The sequence below is a fragment of the Etheostoma spectabile genome, chromosome 2 (genome assembly GCF_008692095.1).
Source record: "Etheostoma spectabile isolate EspeVRDwgs_2016 chromosome 2, UIUC_Espe_1.0, whole genome shotgun sequence".
NCBI classification, from domain to species: Eukaryota; Metazoa; Chordata; class Actinopteri; order Perciformes; family Percidae; genus Etheostoma; species Etheostoma spectabile.
This window is the reverse complement of record NC_045734.1, coordinates 2906876-2931890: the sequence shown is the minus strand read 5'-3', so window position 1 is coordinate 2931890 and position 25015 is coordinate 2906876. Positions and strand designations below refer to the sequence as shown.

The 25015-nt window shown below is 44.0% G+C and overlaps 1 protein-coding gene across 1 annotated transcript in view; it reads left to right on the top strand.

The window, feature by feature from the left end:
• maml3 (mastermind-like transcriptional coactivator 3) overlaps positions 1 to 25015 on the top strand; it is a 146594-nt gene that overhangs the window by 82957 nt on the left and 38622 nt on the right. Inside the window, exons 2-3 of the mRNA XM_032533693.1 lie at positions 9837 to 10565; positions 12628 to 13569. Of these exons, the coding sequence (XP_032389584.1) occupies positions 9837 to 10565; positions 12628 to 13569 (1671 nt within the window). The remainder of the gene's footprint in view (positions 1 to 9836; positions 10566 to 12627; positions 13570 to 25015) is intronic.

The following is a 25015-nucleotide window of genomic DNA, read 5'->3' as shown; positions in this document are numbered from 1 at the left end:
GCCTTTAGTTTCCCTCCAACTGGCGCGTTGTGTCTGCCCGCCAGTGTTTGTGTAATTCATGTTACAAACTTATAATTAATAAGCCTCTCCTGTCTAATATAAAAAAATTCATCAGTTCATAAGAAATCATTAACTGAAAGCGTGTGTGCAAGTTTTATTTTCTTAAAACTATTCGAGATCTTTTGGGTTGCTTTAATTTATAAATAGGCGAAGGTGGTCTAGTGCATGGTCAGATGTATATATAAACAGTGAATGGAAAACCACACTATCTACATGTACTCGGAGGGGGCCAGAAATCGTAGTAGTCCGGGACATTACTACTGGTGTTTATTGGCTGGCCTGGTGGTCCCTCTGGAAGGTGGCCAGTGTCCGATGCCCATTAAATTGTCATAGGTCATTGTAAAAATATGTAATGATGATTACTTTTGTATTAGGGCCAAGGAAGAAGAGTTGAGTCTGACTGTAGATAGACCAAAGAACAGTACAAGAGAGAAAAAGAAAGAGTGAACGGGGGACTTCTGGCTTCATGGAGATGGTCACAGGAGGGGTGCTGAAGCTGTGTGATGTTGTGTGGTGTGTGTGTGGGTGTGTGTGTGTGTGGTGTGTGTGTTGTGGTGTGTGTGCGGTGGTGTGCGTGTGTGTGTGTGTGTGTGTGTGCGTGCGAGAGCACACACACACACACACACACACACACACACACACACACACACACACACAGCTGTCAGACCCCTCCTGGTGACCATCTGGCCATGAAGCCAGAAGTCCCCCGTTCACTCTTTCTTTTTCTCTCTTGTACTGTTCTTTTGTCCATATCTACAGTCAGGACTCAACTCTTCTTCCTTGGCCTAATACAAAAGTACATATTACATAATATTTGTACAAAATGACCTATTGACAATTTAATGGGCATTCGGACACTGGCCACCTTCCAGAGGGACCAACAGGCAGCAATAGGCAAACCAGTAGTATGTCCTGACTACGATTTCTGGCCCCCTCCGAGTCATGTAAGATAGTGTGTGTGTCCATTCCACTGTTTATATAATACATCTGACCAGTGCACATAAAGCACACTTCGCCTATTTCATAAATATAAAGCAAACCCAAAAGATCTCTGAATAGTTTTAAGAAAATAAAACTTGCACAACAGCTTTCAGTTAATGATTTCTTATGATCTTATGATGATTTTTTTTATATTAGACAGGAGAGTCTTTATTAATTAAATAAGTTTGTAACATGAATTAACAAAACACTGGCGGGCAGACACAACGCGCCAGTTTGGAGGGAACTAAAGGCTGAAAGTATAGCAGGACTGACTTTAGTAAGTAATCTCTAAAAGCAAAGCATGTTCTATTGAAACATTAACGAAGGGATCACTACTGTGCATAATATTTTGTTGAGTCTTTTTGGGGCGTATTTTTTCCTGTTGGCCCAGTTTGAAATGACTGGGTCTCGTTGCACCGGTATCCTTGACGATGTTAAATCCACAAAAAGACAGCGTGCCGCTATCTCCATCTCACACCATAGAGCCAGCGTCTTGAATTCACCTGTCCCCTGGAGGGCGTAACACCTACAAGGCTTATGGGGCATTCACACTAATAAAAAAAAACACAAAGCACACGTAGACTTCATATTTCACAATTACTGTTTTCCTTGGGATCGTTTAGAAACGTAGACGTTTCCGACCGCACTTGAAGGCAGCTTTATTTCACAGCAGAGAGAGAGGGAAAAGAGTAAGAGTGAGACGGAGCGAGTGTTTGTTGTTACAGGAAACATTCGGCTGTTACACTCCTGGGCTTGTGTGTTTTTTGTATTTTTTTTTTTTTTAACCCTCATTTCATTTAATTCATTCATTTTATCCTTTAAAATCTTTGTTGTATGGGACTCTCACACCGCCTCCAACCATAGCTCCAAACACATCGACAAGTCTGATCCTCGGTTACATGCCCAAACACTCTACCATCTATCCCAATCAGTAGTCACTGCTGCTTCAACAAGGACGTGATCCCCCACTGGCTTCCCCCCCGATGTTTCTGCTCTCACCGACTGGCTCATCCCTTCCTTCTGGGTCGGGACTTCCACACAACCCAACTCTGAATCCCAGGGTGCCTTGCTACAAACAGACCAGGTGTTTTAATCGCACAGATACCACATTATTGTGTACAGCTATTAAGTCAGCGGTTGTGGAGGTTATTTCATGTCCGCAATCATCTCTTTACATTTTTAATTTCTAATTTTGAAATCATCAGTGTGCATGAGAAGTCTGTAATTTCACCATCAGATGCAGACATATCCCGGTAATCATCCTTTAGCACGGCTTAGTTTCGCCTGTATCTTTCCCCTGTTTCTCCTTCTCCCTCTCTGGCGTGTAGTTTTATCGTAGCTGCGGGTGAGACCATGTTGTTGAGTAAGAGAGGGAGGGGGAGGAAGGAGGGGTTGGGTGGGGAGCGAGAGGAGGAGAGGACGAGTCGAGAGACGGACGAGCCATGGAGAAGAGAGATGAGAGAGAGAGTAGAAAGAGGATGAGAGAGAGGAGCGAGAGGAGAGAGACATGAGAGAGAGGAGAGAGAGAGAGAGAGGAGAGAGAGAGAGAGAGAGAGAGAGAGAATCTGGTGGTTACTAAAGACTCAAACATGACAAGTTCCCCTCCCACACCGCCCACTCACACTTCCCTCTCCTCATCTCTCCCTTTTCCTCTCTCTCTCTCCTCTCTTTCTCTCTCTCTCTCTCTCTCTCTCTCCTCTCTCTCCCCCCTCTATCACCAACCCCACCCCTCTGGCGTGATGGTACAGCCAGAAACAGGAAGGAGCGCAGCTCTATAAAATAGAGAGGAGCTGCTCAGCCAGGAACCACACACACACACACAACACACACACACACACACACACACACACACACACACACACACACAACACCACCACACAGTTTGCACTATCTGTTCCCCTCATTCTCTCTCTCTTGGTCTGTTGCTCTCTCGGCTTGCCCTTTCTTACTACACATATCTCAAAAATATAAAACACACACACACTCTTACACAACACACACACAAACACACACACACACACACACACCTCACATACACATGCACATACAACACATGCACACACAACTACACATGCACACTAGTCCTGACTTGGATGATAATTAGTTGTGTGTTTAAGTGAATGGTTTGTAAATGTGTCTGTTAAAACACATGCTGCTGCAGCTCTATGTCTTTTTTTTCATTCTCTTCTCTCTCTCTCTCTCTCTCTTCTCTTCTCATCTCTCTCTTATGTGGGGTGGGGGGGGGTGGATGGATGGGATAGGAAAAAGTGAGGTTTTTTTTGTGGCCACTAGGTTTTATGTCAGGTCAGCAGGTTTGAAACTGCTGATGACACACGTAATGTGCACGCTCCACTTTCTTTCTCAACACACACACACACACACACACACACACACACACACAAACACACACACACAAACACACACACACACACACACACACAACACACAACACATAGTATAAGAAAGACATAGTGTTTTTCTGGGTGCTGCTCTGTAGAGTGGTATTACAATTGGATGGTATCAGTTGTCTGATACCACGGCCAAACATTGCCTCACAACAAACTATGTAAATACAGTCTTATTTTGTTTTACATGGAGAGTATATATACTATTATGGCAATAATAGCCTATATCATATGATCCAGTTTTATTTTGCAGCTGGAGTGTTGGCAGATGTAAGAAATATTTCTTTATTATACATATTATTATACTACACATGAGAATGTATTAGAATTACTTACACCTACTAACAGTCCAACGGCAAATTAAAACAGGATTCATCTGCAAAACTGGAAAAAAAGGTCAAATTTAAAATGTTATTGTTTGGAGGATCAGAATTGCGTGTGTATTCAAGTCAGGGGTTTACAGGCCCCCTGTTACAGGAGGTAGACTGGCAGGCGCTTTCTCTTACACCACACACACACACACACACACACACACACACACACACACACACACACACACACACACACACGCCATTCTCTGGGATGGCGGCCAAATGGTTATTTGGTTTGTACCTTCCTCTTGTCACTTGGTGGTTTCTGTCCTTCACTCCCACAGATTCTTTGTTTTTGTGTTCTGTCCATCTCTTGCCCAATGTTCAGCGATGTGGGCAGGAAAAGTAAATACTGTTGTGTGTTAAAAGGTTAGCATTTAGAAATAAAATGTCACAGCCGTACAATAATCGAAGTAACATGAAGGCGTCCGAGCGGAGTGCTAGTTTGGCCCGAGTAAGAAGCTACTAACGGACTTACTACTCTCTGTTTCACTCAGTGTGTGTGTTTGCGTGTGTGTCGCAGGGCCATTTCCTGCCTGTTATTGGCAGGACTTTGCCCTGCAGTCAGTGTAGAGATCATGTGGCGGTGAGGAAGAGAAGAGCAAAAGGAGGTATGATAGAATAGAAAAGGGACAAGAGGGGCTGCATAGCTGAAGTGATCCTTCATTTTCAAAGATGATTGCGGTGTGAATCTGGATTAGGGTGAGAACACAACACCTTCTGGGATATAATATTAGGATATGTACAGTAAGTTTTTCTAGCGGTACAAGTGTAATCCCATTAACAAAAGGTTTCCTGTGATGACCGGTGTGGTCAGGTCGAGATGCAAGTCTGCCTCCACACTTAGTTTGTAACATGAAAAAGATCCCCACATTGTGGAACTGTCTCGACATCGCCATGCTCTTTCAATCTTCGAGACTTTGAATCCGATATGATGCTCAACCTTTAAAGAGAGGGAGTAAGTGAGCGGAGGAGGAGGAAGAGGAAGAAGAAGAAGGAGGATGATGCAGCGCACAAAGCACCAGAGCAGCAGGTTGCTATAACAACAGCACCTTAGTGGTTCCGTCTCTGTCTCTCTCCTCTCCCTCCCTCTCCCTCTCTGATCACCCTCTCATCGTTTGCTCCCCGCTGTCATTTGGCGCGCTATGCCTTTCCATCAAACCACCTATCTTCTCCTCCCTCCCTCCCTCCCCTACCTACCTCTTCTCTCCTTCACCCTCCCTCCTCTTCATCTTCATGTTCTGGTTGCTCCTCCACTCAAAGGAAAAAGGACCATCTGCCTGACAAATAAATCCCTTCTTGCTTTGTGTGTGTGTGTGTGTCTCTCTCTCTTTTTCTCTCTCTCTCTTACCTTTGTCTCTCTGCATCTTTGTCATTCTCTCTCTCTCTCTCTCTCTCTTGCTCTCTCTCTCTCTCTCGCTCTCTCTCTCTGTCTGTGGGAGCTGACAGAGGAGCAGTCAGCAGGTGTTTATGTCAAAGGATACAGCGCGAGACGCGGGAGGGGAAACGAGCAGCGCTCTCTTCTCTTTGCTCTTTTACATCCTCGCGTTCTTTTTGTTCCGATGCTCTTTTCCCCGCGCTGTCGCTAAGCACTCCTGCTTGATTAAACTACAGAATTCTTTGTCTCTCTGACTCTCGCTATATCTTCTCCTCTCTCTTTCTCTCACACGTGCAAACACTTGTTTCTCTCAATTCAGGTACTTTGTTGCGAGAATTGTCAAATGAATACACACAGCTACTTCAGAAGTGTAATTAGGTTGCTAATTGTGCTTAAAGAAACAAATGATTATTTCATCGTTGGCATAAAGTATTTGGTTCTGGCTTAGAGTTTTGTCATTCGTTACGTTCCCGCAGGCTATGGCGTGCTGACTCATCCAGTACTGAGCAGACAGAGACACAGTCCATCTTTCTCTTTCTGTCTGCATGCAGATTTGTATTTCTTTGTTTGGTTTTCATGTCCCTATATTCGGGATTTTATCAAGAAGGTGATTTTAGAGGTGTGTGTGTGTGTGTGTGTGGGGGGGGGGGTGCTGTACTTCACAACACCTGGATAATTATGGGAGTTTTTATAGTTGGGCTTTAAAAGGCGAGTCTGTTATTATCAACAGGAGTCACTGGCATTTAGGGAAAGCCTGGAACACACACACTTGCATGTGTAAACACCCTTACACACACACACACACACACACACACACACACACACACCGGCATACTGGAGTCCTGAATTATTTAAACCCATTGATCGCGGGACCACACACACAAACACACAGTGGATGAAGCCGTGTCATGACAGTGGAGATGTGTGTTTACCTGTGTTTTTCTCAGTTCCCCTAACAGCTACACCAGCATAAGAGTTCAAGTCACACACGCACGCACACAAACACACACACGCACACACTGTAGTTTGGGCTGTCGATACTAATGGTGCTTATCATGCCATAAATATAATTAGGCTGACTGTCAGTCATAGTGGAGAACAGAGGGAAAACGAACCTGAAAGCCCCACCCCACACATGCAAACACCAGAAAAACGAGAAAGTCAAAAAAAACTGTGGATTGGTGTGTGTGGGTGGGTGGTGTGTGTGTGTGTGTGGTGTGTGTGTGGTGTGTGTGTGTGTGTGTGGGTGTGTGTGTGTGTGTGTGTGTGTGTGTGTGGTGTGTGTGTGGTGTGGTTGTGTGGTGTGTGATGTGCGCGGCGCTTGAGTGAGTCCACCTCAGGGTCAGAATACAATCTGAATATTTGGTTCTGTTGTTCCATCTGAATAACAAAGAACTAAGTGTGCATTTGCACACACACGTATCCTGGGCCTCTATGTGTGTGGTGTCTGTGTCTGGGTGGTGTGACTCTTTATATATCACAGCTAAGAGCATAGATTCTACAAATATTTCTCTGCTCTGAGCTCCAAAGACTGTTTGAAATGTAGATATGCAGTACTGTAGGCAATGATTGTTTAGCAAACTGTCCAGTCATTGTGCATTTGTATGCAGTTTTGTGTGTGTGTGTGTGTGTGTGTGTGTTGTGTGGTGTGTGTGTGTGTGGTGGTGGTGTGTTGTGGTGTGGTGTAGTGTTGTGTGTGTGTGTGTGTGTGTGTGTGTGTGTGTGTGTGTGTGTGTGTGTAAATTGACTAAGAGGAATGAGATAGGAGGAAGGGTTCAGTGTAATTTTTCAGTATATTATGCCTTGTATTCTTTCTCTTTTTTTGGTACATTTACATTGCACATTTTCATTACATACTCTTTTTTTCTTAACGTAATGTAACTTTTTGTTTCAGTTATCCTAGACTTTTGCAATATTAAACTATTTTATTTCATTTTACTTTGTTTAGAATGCCAGCAGTATTAGACATTATTTAAAGAGGAGCTTCTTTGACAAAAATAGTCAATAAATCAATGTTTCTATGTAAGTGAGCAGCCTAATCGGCTATCAAATGTGCTTCTTCTTCAGCTCTTAATAATAGTCTCTGACTCTATCCGAAATATTTTGAAAACAAAAACAAAAAGATGAACTATTGCTTGGATTGGAACCATACCATCCATTTAGTGTGCAAAGAAGTTAAAGGTAAGCCTTTGCCACTACTTTTAACACTAAAGACCATCTTTTTGAATGAATCCTGAACTTTGGCTTGGATTTGGGTCAGAGCACCCTGGGAACCTTTCATAAATGAGGTCCCCGCTTCCCATCCGTCATTTTAATAGCATCTACTCTTTCTCTGCCAACTTCATTAGCGTTTGAAATTAACAGTAGCTAGGAGTAAAATTGAGATTGAGAGTTTATTAAATTGCACAGAATCCTCCATTTTATGCACTTTCCCCCCCTTTTGATTGGAGTTTAGTTGTTGCCAATTCCCATTGTTTACCTGAGCCGACATGGCTGCCAACTCCCTTGCTATCCTCACCAGGCCCAAGACCACGGTGTGCCTACTTTAGGTACTTACAATCACCAGCCTGCTCTGCTCTCCTGAAACATAGATACACCAGGAGAGCAGAATCTAAATTAACTTTACAGTCAGGGGTGGGACTATGGACCCTGAAATGTGATGGTCCACCCGCCCTGGTACCCCCTCGAGTGGCCTAGACAAATCTGACAAATTGGATTTCCATTGGATCAGAGCACTGTCACCTTACTACTAGTTCTGCCAATCACTGCCTTTCCATTTGGTAAATGGATAAATACTTTAAACACACACTGTATAGCAACTGTGTAGTTTGTTGAAATGTTAAGGCCAGTTTTGAAGTAGAAACATATTGAACTCACTGTAGATCACTTGTTGCTTTGAGAAATAAATTGTGTATTGCACTTTATTTCTGTTCTTTCACCTATCATCTGAAAACGGTTTACAGCAACGTTTTCTGTGTAAAATGACCAATTAATGTTTGCCATGATGATCTAAATGTTGGCCTTAAAGATCCCATGGCATGAAAATTTCACTTTATACGTTTTTTTTTCTTAGAAATAGTGATAGGTATAAACCAAGCCCTGGGTATCCTGCGCTGAGAAAATGAAAGATCAGATGGGCCGATCTGGAATCATGCCCCTTATGAGGTCATAAGGGGCCAGGTTACCTCCCCTTTCTCTGCTTTGCCCACCCAGAGAATTCGGCCCACCCACGAGAGAGAGACTTCATGGCTTTCAAGCGAGCAAAGTGGCAGTTGGTCAAGGCCACACCCCCAGCCTCCACCTAACGTCCCATTTCCTGAGTGTAAATTTTCACACCAGAACAGTTGGCAGATGGGGTCAACACACGCACACACACACACACGCATTCTTTGCACAAAGAGGAGTAGATTTTTTCCCTCCCCCATACTTCATATTTTCAGTCAGACATGGGTAAAGACACATTACCCCATTAAACTGTAAGCCCTGTATCATTAAATGACACAGAATTGTTAGCTTACTGTAAAACTAACACTGCCATTTGTCAGTTTTCTAAACCCTGTTTTCATGTCAGCACAAGCAACGTGAGAACGCTGTTTTCAAATGTTCAAACGTGTGAGATCATTTTTGAAAAGCAAAACATTTTTTTGAGGCGGAAAACACCTGCTTGGTGTTGATTAAAAGGCCAAAATGTAGAGAATTTAAAATGTCCCGTGTAAGCATGGTCTTACTTGGTTCCCCATTTTCTGCCCTTTGTCTCACTTCTCTCTTGCTTTGTCTGACTTTCTGTCTGCTGTCCCTCCATACCTCCTCTCCTTTTCAACCCAGGTCTACGATGGGGATTAACTTAACTGCCAGCCAGCGTTTGTTAGCACCCTGTCGTTATCTCGTCTGTGCCTCAACAGAGCCAGTTAGACTGTTAAGTTTGGTGGACTGTGCGCCGGCTGCCTACAGTAAGACTAAGAACGGGGTGTGGATTCATACTGAGCTCACCTGCCCACTGGCTGATGCTAATGATGGGGAGAATACTACAGATGGAACAAGCTGTTTTTTTTATCATTCCTCCCGTAGAAAAATTTAAAGTCCAACTTGCTCTTGAAGCGGGATTCCTGCTTCTGCGGGGGCTCTACGCAGACCTTACGCCGTAGTCTACATAAGTGACCTGAGGTTTATACTCATTCTAGCGTATCTCTTTAAGAGAATAGCAGAGCCGGCATGTGTGGATGCTGGGGAGTGTGTGGTAGAGCGAGTGAGAGAGTGGCGGTGATTAGCTTCGGAGCGAGTTCCGACTCTAGAGGCGTAGACGGAGAAACAAAGTGTCTCCCCTGTGATTTCTGAACACGGAGCATTACTTGGCTTGTAGTCATGGAGAGCATGAGTACTGGTGTGTGTCATTATTTCAGCCAGATTAAATCTGTACAGAAAGTTTTCTCTTGGTGATTTTTAGATTTTCAGCACATCTTGGGATTCTCAAGACAGTTGTTGACACATTAGAGATGAAGCAGCCTGTTGCCTTATTGATTTGCTATCTCATGTTGCTTCCATGGTTAGCTCCCTGAAGACCACAGAAAGGTTTTCATTTTGCTGACATACATCTCTGGTGCTCCTCAAGCCCTAATTCTTTTTTCTTCTTCTTTGTTATAGCTCCAGGAGACTGTAAAGAGGAAACTGGACAGTGCACGGTCGCCCCTCAATGGAGAACAGAACGGCATCTGCGACGGAGGCAGCTACTCGCCGACTCCCAAACGGGTACGGAAGGAGGGCTCCGGTGGTTTGGACTCACTGACGGGTCTCCCTAACAACAACAATAACAACAATGTCCCACCCATCTCTCCACTGCATCACCAAATGGACATTAAGCCCTTGCTTGGCGGGCCCAACACTTCCACCGGAAAAAACACTGCAAACAGCAATGGCAACCATGTAGGCCCGGCGTCAGACGACCTGGGGAAGAACGGTGGCAACCATCTCCAGGACATGAAGCTGAACGGCTCGCTGGACCTGGAGGACAGCTTTGGCCTCCTCAAAGACCTGAAACAGGAGCCGCTGGATGACGGGGGCGTGATGGAGTCCTCCGATCCCCAGTCTCTGTCCAATCAGAACAAACTGTTTTCTGACATCAACCTCAACGACCAAGAGTGGCAGGAGCTGATCGACGAGCTGGCCAACACTGTGCCAGAGGACGACATGCACGACCTCTTCAATGAGGACTTTGAGGACAAGAAAGAGGCAGAGTTTGGCCGGCCGGGAAACAATCAGACACCCGGCCCGCAAGAAGCAGCCGGGAACACAACGGCAGCGCCGGCAGCATCCTTGCCTCCTCCTCCGCAGCCTCCCCAGGGAGGCCCACAGGTTCCCATGGGCTCTCCGCAGGTCAGTGCTGAGTAGTAGGGATGTCCCCATCCTGATTGCAAGTATTGTTTCACAGCAGATATGGGTATTTTTTAACTGATCGGGAATCGGCAGTTACCACGATCACTTTACTCTGATCATTTTCATCAGCCTGTAGTGATCGCCGCCTTTAACACACCCACCCTGCGCCACCAACACACCGCCAGACCGGCTGGATACCGGCACTTTCAAACCAAGATGGCGCTTAGCCACTCACCTGTGTCTGTCCAGAGAGTGACTAGTAGCTTGCCAGCCTTTGGTGACAAGTTTTTTTCCAAAGCAAATTACTCCAATTCTCCACACTTCGTTGAAATCAGAGTTAAACATGAGAAGAAAAGGAAAGATCGACTATTAAGCGCAAAAGGAGTCACTAAGTGTAGTTTTCTTTATCCAGTGGGAACTTGTTTTTTATAGGCAGATATTCTGTATTTAAAAGATGGAATCCCGGGGGGGCGGGGTGTCAAAAAGCTGATCGGGACATCCCAAACTGAGAGGGTCAAAAAGCTGTCCAATGGGAGATCAATATTTAACCCCTATCTCTGCCCCAAGTTGTGACCAAGCTTAGGTGTCTGATGTTTTCTCTATAGGTAGTTTTATCGATTTGTTAGTGTGTTACTCACTTGGAGTGCCAATTTATTTATTTTGATTTTATTTGCAACAGACCCATTAGATTGACATGTCATAACATTAACAATTCCTAAACCATGTATAATATGCATGCACAGTACAAATGACGTGTACTGTGACAAGTGTTTATGATCTATTCCTGATGCAATTCCTGATGCAAGTAATTCAGGTAATGGGTAGAAATTGCCTTTTGGAAGTTTTTTTTTTTTAATCAAATCTGATGAAATCTGATCTTTCTACTTTTTGAACCGCTTTCTTCAGCAATCAGATAATTTGAACTGGTTTAAATAGGAACTTTTTCTTGATTGTAATTCATAATGATATAATCACATAGGTGTTTACTTTCTAAATTCCATTCATGAAAGAAACATGAAAGGCTTAAGCAGTGTGCTGGGGTTATAATACAATAACCAGTGTTATAAGCTAGCTGTGATGTATTTGGGTCAGAGACAGATGCTTTCCAGCAAGGCAAAAACAATCTCTCAGGGTAGGAACAGATTTCTGTAAACACTGCAAGGGCTTAGCAATATATTTCTGTAATGGGTATGTGCTTTTGTTTTTTTTTATTCTTAATAGAGACTCAAATTGTATGTGAACCAATATCATCAGTTCCTTAATAGTCCAACCAGGTGGTCACTAAACAGAAACTGTCTCAATAGTTTTATATATACTGTATACATACATTGTTTAATTTAAAAAGGCTGTACTCAACAATCAGAACATTAATATAGCAGCAAGCAAATGTTTGAAGATATAGTGGAGTAATGGCATCCTGGGCAGAGGATGAAGTCACACCCCCTCTGTGTGTGTTGTAGTCCCAGCCTCTCTGTTCTGCGCTTTGATCCGGCCGTGCGGGCATGTTAGTGCATGTGGCCGTTCAGAAATACACATACCAACATGTGTAAATCTGTCTGATTAGCAAGTTCATTTGTTTAATACGTACACAAACAGAAATGTAAAAACAACAAGTTGTGAGTTCAGGGAGGATTGTGTGTTGTGTCCGTTTCTTGACAAACAATCCGTCCATCAAGTGCTTTTGTGTGGTGTCTCCGGCTGTGTAGCTAGTTATCGCCAGTGAGCACAGGTTTTAGTATATCTGCCCAGGCAAGATGGTACCAAACCTACTGAGAACAAACTACAAATTGTTATTTTTACTTACTGCTATTTTTACTCTACTGTTTGTACACAGATTTAACAGACTATAGACTGAGTATGTTAACCAAAAAAGCTTTAGAGGTGTTGATTTGCATGATTTTCAACTTTGGAAAGAGCCAGGGGAGCTGCTTTCAGTCTCTGTTCTAAGCCCCCCCCCCCCCCCCCCCCCCCCCCCCCCCCCCCCGGCGTTTGGTTGAACTATTTATGTTGGGGTAATTAGGACAGGAGTCTCATGGGATTTGTTTGTGTTTGGACTCCACAGGTCCGACCGTCTTCGTCAGGCCCTCAGTTTGCCACCACTGCCAATGGAACGCCTCCTCAGCAACCTTTGCAGCAGTCTCCAGCCGTTGCCATGGCATCGGGTTCCCCGTTGCACAACTGTGTGGCTCGCTCCCCTCAGACCCCTACCCAGGCTCAGACGCAAGCAGTCTCTAGGCCTGGGAATGGATACATGATGAACCCAGGCCCTGGGGTCAGTCAGGCGGGCACAGGACCCGGAGCAGCTGGAGTTGCCCCTGGAGGACAGCCTGTAGGGCCAGTGACGCCGGAACTTTCTCCAGCAGAGCAGCTCAAAGCAATGGCTCAGCAACGGGCTAAACTGCTGCAGCAAAAGCAGCAGCAACAAGCAGCCAACTGGTCCCCTGCAGGGGCTCCAACCAGTCCTTATAACTCTGGTCCCTTTAACCAAGACAAACCCAACAGCCCTATGATGTACCCACCGCAAGCCTTTAACACACCACAGGGCCCTCTAGTGACTGGGATGGCCACCAACAATGGGCCCAAAGCTCCCATGAACAACTACCTCCCTCACAACCACATGGGCATGATGGGCCAGCAGCAGCCAAACAGCATCAACCAGAACACCCTGTCCAAACAGCAGCAGCAACAGCAGCAGCAAACGGCGGCCATGTTGTCCTATAACAACACCAAACCGCTGAGTCACTTCAGTGGCAGCGGGGTCGATCACCTAGGCCAGAGGATGACTCCTCCCATGGGAGGGAACAATCAGGTCAAGAACCCCATGATGCCTCCCTACATGGGGGGTGCGGGAGGTGGTGGCCAGGGGGCGGGGCCAGGGCAAACCCAGGGGCCGATCCCGGGACAGACAGCCCACCTGAGTGAGGAGCAGAAAAGGATGTTGCTGATGAAGCAGAAAGTGTTGAACCAGAACATGCCCTACAGCGCCATGCAGCCTCACGGACAGGTAAGGGAACTGTTGCTCTCCATGAGTGTTTTTATTCACCACGGCGAGGCCAAAGGGGTTTGCATTGCATTGGTGCAGCTCCAGTCTAGTCAGTACTGTTGCATCTGCGTTGGCCCGCAAGGAAGGCCTTCTTCAACTGCCATTTGTCTGTTGCTTGAGCTCTGATTACAGAGTCATTCTTCAAATGAAAACAGAACGCAGTGACTGAGGAGATGAGTGCCATGTTAAAGGATGGTGGTGTTATAGCACACTCAACCCGTGACCACTCAACTGTGATTGCTTGTCAATCCTTAAGGCGCTATATGATGTGCTGGCTGTCCACTGGAGGTTTTCTATAAAATATACAGATAACTTGGACTCCATTTTTACAGACAGAACACCCAGTGGCAGGGATTCAGAAATAAATATAGCAAGCTAATACAAGGCTTTTTAAACTCTTGACCGGGACAGATTACAAAAATGTTTTGCTGTTTTACAAAACCTTTCAGAGGTGCAGCCAGAGGAGGTAAAATGGCGGTAGTTTCCCCAGCAACAAGCCAGGGCTGGGAATAGGCATAGGAAAATGGCCTGTCGACAGTGTATTGATGCCTCTGCAACACTAGCAGCACCCGCCCCCCCACTCCTCCTTCCCCAGACACACAAGCGCATGCACTCACACACCACGCCAAACACCAAAGCTAAACGGCTCCTTAGCTCATATCCCCAATCTGTCACAGCTGACTGATGGCTGAGATTGGACCACTAAGCCAAGCTAGCTGCTGTCATTACCGAAAGCCCACCTCGGGCAGTTTGTTTCCTGAGCCCAGCGATCAGCACAGCCCACAGTGAACACTCAGGTGGTTTAGCCAGGTCTCAGGTGTCCCTTATAATCTACCGGATGGAGGATGTTAATGAAGTGTAGGTGGACTGTGCCTTAACGAACAAACCTACCCATGTGAAACACCACACCTTGTATTGTTCTTCTCATTATCTCAGGGCCATTGTATTATCGTCGATAGAAAGTGTGTGTGCGGGTGTGTGCATGCTTGTTGAAGATTTACTTGTCAATGTTGTCTCCTTCTCCCTTTATCTCTCTGTCTCTCTCTCACTTCGCCTGCGTACATGATATGACTACAGTCAGTCAGCCACCTCCTCCTCCTCCTCCCTTCTGGTGATCTCTGCGTCTCCTGTCCTGCTCCTCCTCCCTCCACCCCCTCTCCTCCCTGTCTTTCTACCCCTGCCAGAGACACTCAGCACCAATAAAGGAGCAGATTTATTAATATGGGGCCTTTGTGGCTGCTGCCTGAAGGGCTGTGTGTTTGTGTGCGTAAGTGAGCGAGTGCGAGTCTGTGCACTTGTATGTTTGTGTGTGTGTTGCATAGATTTGGGGAGGGGTGGGTATAGGGGGGAGATTTATATGAGTGAGCAGAGGAGAATTGGAGACCGGGAAGAGAGAGGAGAGGGATGTGCAGAAAAGAAAAAGAATGTTCTAAAGGAGAAAGGCAAATGCAGAAAGAGAGAGATTTATTATAGAGTGAGAATGGAGCAAAGAATGTGAAGGGCCTGGAAAGAGAGAAATAAGTGAGCAATGCGGAATGGAGTGCAAAATGTTCACGGTTCTACATGCATCCAGGTCCATTGTAATGACATTTATTAGAGTGGAAGTGCTTTATTTGAGCAATATTAACAGGATATGGACAATAAGTGCCAACATTTAAAAGGTGAAATCCAGAGATTTCACACAACAATATTGGTTCTTTTAGGGGGGAACTACTTACCCTATAAAAAGTTTTCTGTGAGGCTTTGTCAAGTCTGAGAAAATAACCTTGATGATGTCATAGTGATGTCATCAGGGTAATCTTGGATTGGAGACTTCAAATCTTTTAATGAACTCTGTGTTACAAGCGGGGAGTGTAATGTTTGAAAGACAACCAGGCAGGGAGAGTCTAATAACTCTTTATTAGGCTATCAAATTGCATTATGGGAAGTGTAGGCTCCAGTGTTTTTGGAGCTGAACCCATGCTTGAGACTAGAAGTTAGGATATCTCAGTTCATTCTGCATTAATATTGGCAATATATATTTTAAATCTGTCCCTCATAAATTCCCCCAACTTTATTGAAGTACAGGACAAAATGTTTGGAGTATACTTTTTTAATGGAAAAGGATTTTAGATAACGCTTTACAACAAACATGCATACAGGAACATAATTAGCATTACTTAATGCATTAATAATCATGAATTAACCATTCATTACAGTTAAACAAGGTGTCTAATAAACATTTATAAACTATGTTTATGTTTGTTCATGTTAACCAAGGTACTAATTGATCCATCATTTACCACTAGTTAATGGCTTAACTACTTTTTAATTACACTTAACTAAGGTATCTATTTACCATTAGTTATGCAGTAATAAGCCTTGACTCACTGTTAATAAATATTAACTAAGGTGTCTATTTTAACATGAGTGAATTTACCTCTGAGCCTAAACTGCTAATTAAAGTGTCTATCATTTACTAATGTTAATGTAAACCAAGGTATTGCTTGATTCATTGTTTAATGATTTGAAAGAAGCTATTTACAGTCATTATTACAGTAATAAGCATCACTTAACAGTTAACCGTACAATATTAAACATTAGGTAAATGTTAACAAACGTTTCTTGATAACGTTGACTAAGAGTTTACTTCCTAATGTTACTACTAGGTGGTTGATAAAGATGTTTGATAGCATGTATGTCTTAAGGTTCACAGCCAAGCAATCTCATTTTTAAAAACTAATTGAAAAATAGACATCTTAGTAAACTGTTATTAACAGTTAGTTAAGGCTTATTAACTAATCATTAAATAGACACCTTAGTTAACTGTTAGTAACGGTTAGTTAAGGCTTATTAACTAATCATTAAATAGACAGCTTAGTTAACTGTTAGTAATGGTTAGTTAAAGCTTATTACTGCATTAACTAATGGTAAAATACACACCTTAGGTAACTTTTATTAACAGTTAGTCAAGGCTTATTACTGCATTAACTCATGGTAAAAAACATCTTAGTTAACTGTAATTAACAGTTGGTTAAGGCGTTAACTAATGGTAAATAATGCATCATCAAATACCAGTTAACATGACCAAATATGAGCATTGTTAATAAATGTTTATTAGACTCCTTATTTAACTGTAATTAACGGTTAACTAAACGTTATTAATGCATTAAGTCCTAATTATTAATGTACCCTTATTGTAAAGTGTTACCAGATTTGAATACTGGAATAACCTAATTACAAGATGGATCATATTAAACTGAAGGCAATTTCATTCAGCCTTAAAAGAGGTATTGGCAATCAGCTCTTTAAAATTTGAGAACAATCTGTGCCCATATTGTGGGCGCATTGGACTAAAAGCTGCAACATTCTTCAGTATGTCAAGGCGAGACATCTCGAAAATAATGACAACATATGCCAAATGCAATAAACAAGGAAATGCTCTTTTTTTCCCCCACATTAGATCTTTAGTCACTTGGTCCAAATGAGGTATTAAACAGACATGCCATTCATATAAAAGATAGAGAGTAAGTAGTGTTTATTATGATTCCTTTGAGTTGGATTCAAGAGTGTTACCACTGCAAAGCTAGCATATTACCAGTAACCAACGGCAGTATTAGCAAGACCTTTATCACTGCTTACTGTTAAGAGGTCTGTCAACAGGTTTCTTAGGTTTATTGAAATGTGTTTCACAATGATGTCTTAGTTACTCAGTTCCTAGACAGATCCTTGGTTAGACTACTCAGGTAAACCAATCTAAATGTTGAGGACTATCAAAGCTCAGCTGGATAGGTAAAGGTGTGTGTGTGTGTGTGTGTGTGTGTGTGTGTGTGTGTGTGTGTGTGTGTGTGTTTTTGTGTTTGTGTTTGTGTGTGTCACAGGTGGTGCTTAAACTTCACTGCTCTCTGATCCATCCCTTCTTTTTTGCTCCTCTCTGCTTGTGTGTGTGTGCGTGTGTATGTGCGTGTGTAGGCTATCCAGTTAGCAGCTGCTCCGGAAACTTCAGCCTTGCTCCTCAAAAGCTCGTTAGTCAAGCTTTAATTGTTGCTCCCTCGCTTTGCATATCTCTATGACGCTAATTTATTCCTGTTGTCGCGGTTACCGTCGCCACGGTGGTGGGTGTCTCAGTGGAAGCAGCAAATGGGGGAGCAAAGGCGCGTCAGGGTCTATGGAATATGTTTGTGTGATTATCTGCGTGTTACGGATGATGCTGTGCGCTGTGTGTTGTGTGTGTGTGTGTGTGGTGTGTGTGTGTTTGTGTTGTTTGTGTGGTGTGTGTGTGTGTGTGTGTGTGGTGTGTTTTGTGGGTGTGGTAGAATGATTGTGAGGTGGATGTGGCTTGTTGCACAAGCGTGTGTGCAGCTGTGTGAAGCTAGCAGCATGGGGGCGGTTCTCTAGGGCTATCTGTGATGATTGGGTGAGAATGGATTGACAGGTGTTGGGCTCAGAGGAGGGCTTCTGGTGTCATCCTGATAAATTGGAGCGGGACGTTTGAGTGTGTGTGTGTGTGTGTGTGTGTGTGTGTGTGGTGTGTGTGTGTGTGTGTGTGTGTGTGTGTGTGTGTGTTTTTGTGTGGGGTTGTGTGTGTGTGTGTGTTGTGTGTGTGTGTGTGTGTGTGTGTGTGTGTGTGTGTGTGTGTGTGTGTGTGGATGAGTGAATGTGTGTTTGGAAGTGAGCACATGTGTGTCCCACTCCGACTGCAGTGCACGAAGCAGCCAACGTTGGTGCTAATAGCCCTGTGAGTCACGACACCAGCCCCCTCTCACACACACACACACACACGCACACACACACATTCAACAAATAAACAGGCTTTGAAAAACACCCACAGGCATGCACACTTTCTGACAGCCTCTCCTGCTCCCTACTTTCTCCACCAATCGTCTTTTCAGAGGTAAAGCTTCTTTCATCATCCTCTCCCCTCTTTTTCATCCCTTTCTCCATCCTCTTCTACTGAGAACCCTAACCTCCACAAGGTCTCATGGGTGGCAGACTTAAAACACACACACACACACACACACAGCCAGTTTTCCATATGGTGTCTCACACGCATTGAGCAAGAACCTGAACAATACATTGTCCGGCTGGCATTATTGGCAGACTTTAGCTTATTACAGTAGTATTGTTGTATTATTATGTCAGTGTTGTAAGTAGTGGAGTTCATATACTTGTATGTTAAAAAATGTCCAACACATGACATGACAATCACATCACTTGACAAGTCAAAATATGATAGATTTGTCTGTTCCTATATGAAATTCAAACTATGGTTTGGATGTAGAAGCACAGTCTGTAATAACTGGTCCCAATTTAGAGTGTTGAATTGCAGTGAGCTGTGCCTTGCAGTCCAGCCAGGGACATTTGTAACATCACTTATGTATTGCAGTGGTTCCCAAAATGGGCGCCATGACACGTTTCAATTTCTTTCCACTATTTTTTTTTATGTCCTTAAAAAACTGAAATGCAAGCCAATTTTGCTTACTATTTTTTTTGGTGTTAATTTTCATTTTTAAAGACTGCATTTTATTTTGTCTTGTGAAAACTTATAGATAAAGGGTTTTATGTTATGTATTCATGTGTCCAAAAAATGAGCAATAGCTGATATATTATCAGTTACATGAATAACAAAACAATATCAGTATCTGTATCGGCCCTTAAAAATCCAACATCTTTCTGGCTCTATTGCCAACCACATGGTAAAGGATGGAGGGAAGGGGCAACACGGAGAGTGAAAGAGGAGGAGGAGAGAAGAGCTGGGGACAGTATAGCCCCTCTCTCTCTTTTTCTCTTTCCTCCATCTATCCCCATGAGCAGGAGATATTACCTTCCCGCCTTCACTCCCCCCCTGCCTCACGTACACACATTTCATATCCTGCTCACTCTGTCACCCCTCCCCACACACTCTCTCTCTCTCTCTCTCTCTGTCTCTCCGTCTGTCTGAGTCGCACACACACAAGTGAATACTGCTCACTCTCTCACTTCTCCATCTCTCTCTCTTAGGCACACGTGTCAGGGCTTGAGCTGAGCTGCTCTCAGATCCTGTCGAGAGGCTCTAAAGATGGGGAGGGGAGGGAGGTTGTGAAGGGGTGTTGGGGTGGAGCGTGAAGGTGGAGGGGACAGGGTGGAGACTGCTGTGTTCTGTTCTCTCTCTCTCTCTGTCTCTCTCTCTGTGCCTGAGATGCTTCCTGTTAAGACGAACACAAGACAAACAGCTCTGTATGTGCCTCTGCTGTCCATTTGTTCATATTTGTTCTCTGCTTCTTCTCTGTTCTTGTCTTTTCTTTCTTTTGATTTCCTTCCTTTAATCTAATTTCCCCTTCTCTCCTTTCCTTACATTTCTTTTTTTTTTTTCCTCTCCCATCCTTAACCTTTTATCCTCACCCTCCCTTCCTTTAGCTCCTCCTTGCTTCCTTAAACACTCAACCTCTCCTGTGCTTAGAGAGAGCTATTAGTGCCGAGGTCCATTTCCACACTCCTGATCATTAGTGTGTGCTGTGTTGTTGTGTTGCTGTTGTGTGTGTGTGTGTGTGTGTGTGTGTGTGGTGTTGTGTTTGTGTGGTGTGTGTGTGTGTGTGTTGTGTTGTGTGTGTGTGGGTGTGTGTGGTGTGTGGTGTGTTGTGTGGGGTGTTGTGTGTGTTAGACATGTTTGTGTCAGTACATCTTAATATTAAATGTATGTGTGTGGTTTAATGCTAGACTGGGCATGTTACAGTATGTATATATGTTTGGGATTTCAGATTGTCTTGTGTGATGAAAGCATTTAAAAATACGGGTGTGTATAACACAAACACAATTACACGTAAGAATGCTTGACAGAATGGTGCTATGCAAATGTATTGACATAAGAGAGTGTGTGTGTGTGGTGTGTGTGTGTGTGTGTGGTGTGTGTGTTTTGTGTGTGTGTGGTGTGTGTGGTGGTGTGTGTGTGTGTGTGTGTTTGTGTGTGGTGGTGTGTGTGTGTGTGTGGTGTGTGGTGTGTGTGTGTGTGTGTGTGTTGTGTGTGTTGTACATATCTATGTCTTGTTGTGAGAGAAGCATTGGCAGCAGCGAAGGAAAACAATTCCAGGTCCCCCAACTCCCCACCCCACAACACACACACACCCAAAGTGTTTGGTCTTTCAACAGCGGCAGAGAAAAACACATTGAGACAGACCATCCCACCCATTCGACAAGCCTGAGGGGTAAATAAGAGGTTGAAAAGGAAATATCAATACTCACCTCCAAACAGGCTGCTTTTATACAGCAATGTCACTGTGTGTGTTGGTGTTGTGTGTTGTGTGTGTGGTGTGTGTGTTGTGGTGTGTGTGTGTGTGTGTGTGTGTGTGTGTTGTCTGTGTGTTGGTGTGTGTGTGTGTGTGTGTGGGGTGTGTGTGTTGTGTGTGTGTGTGTGTGGTGTGTGTGGTGTTTGTGTGTGTGTGTGTTTTGTGTGTGTGTGTATAACCGAGCCCTCTCTAATGTAACCTCATCTGCAATATTTACCTGCAGGCCTCACTGTCTAAGAAACCAATCATGACACAATTTGTTTGCAGGCACATGGGGAGTGTATGTGGTTTGACTATGAATGTGATATGTAGAGAGCAACCATAGTTGTGTGTGGGTGTGTGTGGTTGTGTGTGGTGTGTGTGTGTGTGTGTGTGTGTGTGTAGTGTGTTTGTTGTGTGTGTTTGCACAGCATGGGGGTATATCTTTTTTATGCCGTGTGTTGGGCGAAAGGGAGGAGGAATGGAGATGCAGTCAGAAGGATGCATACAAACAGCTGCTGTCAACCCGCCCGCACCGCACACAGACACAAACACACACACACAACACCCACACACCACACACACACACACACCACACACACAGACAGAAACATAAATGCATGCTTGGTTGCTCTACCTCTTATATATACACACTCACAAACAATCCACAGACACACTGAGACATGCACGCACACACACAGTCTCTCCTCATGCCAGCTCAAACTTTGGCTGCCTTGCTCGGCTGCCGGTTGCCATGGCAACCATTGCCCACAGCACTCGCGGAGCCAAATCAATGGCAGCTCCAAGACGAGGGTAGACAGGGGTTGGGGGTTTGTGTGTGTGTGTGTGTGTGTTTACACCCGACAGCCTGTCTCTGTCCAAATGTTCCAGCCTATAAGCAGGTTGTACTTGTGTACAGTTTAGTGATGAATATGGCATAAGGCTCAGCTGCAGATTGCATTAACAGCTCACTATCAATGTTGTACAAATTGGATATACGCCTAGAATAAACAGAATGCAATTTTTTTGGACATGGCGAGAGACGGGAGAGAAAGATGGTTACTATTAGGAAGTGTATGAGGTCAGTCCATTAATTCTGAGTAATAATGTGTTTGCCCCAACTTGCTAATCACCTTGTTTGTGTTGATGGCTCTAGATATGGCCTCCATGCCAAGTGACACACACACACACACACACACACACACACACACACACACACACAAAGACCAACGCGAGGGATGACACAGATGTGACCCCGCCCTTGTCCCCAAGATGCACCCCACCCTCCCCATCTGCTCAGTCAGATGCTAACACACACACGCGTTGCCACTTACCATTAACAGCTCTCACCACTGTTCAGTGACATGCTCTAGTAGGTTTACACACACACACACACTCTCTCACACACACACACTAAAAAAGCCTCACCCCACTATTCCATCCCACACGTCTATCACTCTTCCACTCCTAATTTCTCGTCTGTGTGGGCTGAAAGAAGGAGGGAGAGAATGGAGGAGGAAAAACTGAAACAGAGACGGCACAGACAGAGGGGGTGCAACAGGGGGAGGTGTGGTAAAGCTCTTTAAGGATTAGGTTGAGAATTTTGACTCTGTCAAAGAGGAGAAAGGAGGTGTTGGTGGTGGAGGTGGAGGGGGTAGATTGACTCCTTGGAGCAATTTACCTCAAACGGCTCCGACACAGCTAATCCGCTCCTAAAGGAGCCTAATCCAACAGTCTTGTACCTGATACTGAGAAAAGAGAGTAGCAAAAGGAAGACAGGACAACTGAGAGAAAAACGTGTGTGTATGTGTGTGTGTAATTGTGTGTATACTTCAAAACAAATCAAATTTGCTGTGTACAGACAGACAAAATGGTAAATTTGTCATCAAAAAGCAGTTCCAGATTACAGCCAAACTCCTCAAGGTTTTCCCACAGACTCCTTCTTCTCCCCACAGTATACACCCTAGTCTACCATTCAACATTGGCAGTTGGTGGTAGATAGTGATGGCCAAATGACGCTTCGTAAACCAGTGTCTTTATATTAAGAATACACTGAATTGCAATGCCGTAGACCTTTCTCTTAAAACCAAGAGCGCCATCTAGTGGGCTCAGAAAATAAAGACACTGGTTCACGAAGCTTCATTTGGCCATCACTAGTGGTAGACCTTTGGGCGGTTTGATTTTAGTTAACAGGTCATATTTGCTACTGGACGTAACTCGTACTGCCTTCTACCTGACGTTAACATAAACATAAACAACAGTATTCAGATTACAGTGAGTACACTGGCCTGTTCTTGCAAATGCTTTCCTTGAGAAACTGTCTTAAGGTGTGCACAGTTATTCCTAAGAAAGAACAATTTACGAATAATAAAGAACAATTCATGCCTTCCCCATTAATTCTTGTGTATATTGACCTGAAAACAGTAGTGAACAGTAATGTTGATTGTCTTTGATTCCTTCACTCCTGATCACGTGAGAGAAACTGAATAAGTAACATTTATTTTAAAAAAGTAACCTTTTGTAACATTTTCATTGGGAAAGGAGTCAATTGCCTATTTTTAGCGGGTTGTCCCGCGTTTAATACCCCTGCAAAACATGCTAATTTAGGTCAAAATAGGTATATCTGTCAGTTAGAAAGCTTGTTAGCTCAATCGCTAACTGGAAATTAAGTTCACTTTTTCATTCAAGAGACACAGTCTTTATTACATCGACTCCTGTCTCCTAACTGTCTAAAAACCATGTCTGTTTTTGCAGTTTAAACTCCAGCAGAAGAGGTTAGGTAAAAGTGAATGGAGCAGCAGCTATAAGCTAATAAGCTATAGCTTCCCTGGTTTTGGACTTTGCAGCTCTGTTGCCTCAAACATTCACGTGTTCACCAAGTTCACCTAAGTTTAACTCGGCAGGAAATATTCACAGAGACGTGTCATGTGTTACTCTGTGTACATTGACAAAATTTAAAAACGTTATCTTACAAAATTGGGTTTGAATTTGGGGTCTCCTCGACTGATCCATCGTATCACCAATGTGTCACCAATGTGTAGCGGCTGTAGTATAGATGTTTTTCCACTGTTCCACTGCTCTGTACAGCAGCTCAAACAACCAGTTAATACAATGCTGAAAATGCTATGATGTCACATCATGATACTAATAGCACACAGAGGGCCGGAGTTAAAACTGCATGTTAATGACGAAATGGTGACAGGGAAAGAGAGAAAATGAGAGAGATGGTAAAAAAGAAGGAAGGAAAGAGCTGAAATGCAAGGAGGAGTTGTGCGTCATATGTTAGTAGGGCAGTACAGCATGGAGAAGTGGACGGCAATGGAAAAGAACATGTGGAAGACAGGCTCTTGGACTGTGTGCTGCTTTAGGGCAGAACGTACGTACATGGTAGCGAGAGATGGAAACTGATCGCAACATGAGAAAGATCACGTGATGCTCACACAACAAAGGGGAAAAAGAGCAACATGGAGGCAGAAAGTGAGAGCAACCTACATGCAATTGTCCAAAGAGTTATGAAGAGCGCCAGCAGCGTAGGCAGAGAGCAGGAGGGACGGAGCAGTGATTGAGGAGAAGTGGACGTAGGGAGCTCTGGTCTCTCATTAGAGCTCTGAGGCAGACTGTGGGTCCTGAGGGGGGCGCGCGCACGCACACACACACACACACACACACACACACACACACACACACACACACACACACACACACACACACACAGAGAGAGAGCGAAACCCCTCCTCTATATGTGCCCTTATGCCTTCTTTCTCTCTCTTTGTAGAGATTTGTTTTGTGGTTTTTGCAATGAGTATCTGTATGTTGTACTGATTCGTCTACAGATGTCTGTGCACAGTTTCTGCACATTAGTGAACACTTGTAGATGCAGAGGCATGTTTAACCCTAATTTCTCCCCGTTTCTGACCTGCATGTCTATATCTTCTCTAGGGGGGGTAATCACCAGGCGCCTCCCGATTCGATATCCTCACGATACTTATGCCATGATACGATATTATTGCGATTTTAAACTTATTGCAATATTTTGCGATATATTGCAATTTATAACCTTTTTTCCAACTTCTAATTTTCCCCAATTTCAATTGATGCCCCAAAAGGAACCTTTGTCAACATCTGTTTATCTAAAAAGAATTCTCTGTTTGTTCATAATACTTCAATTTTATTGCTGAAAAATGGGA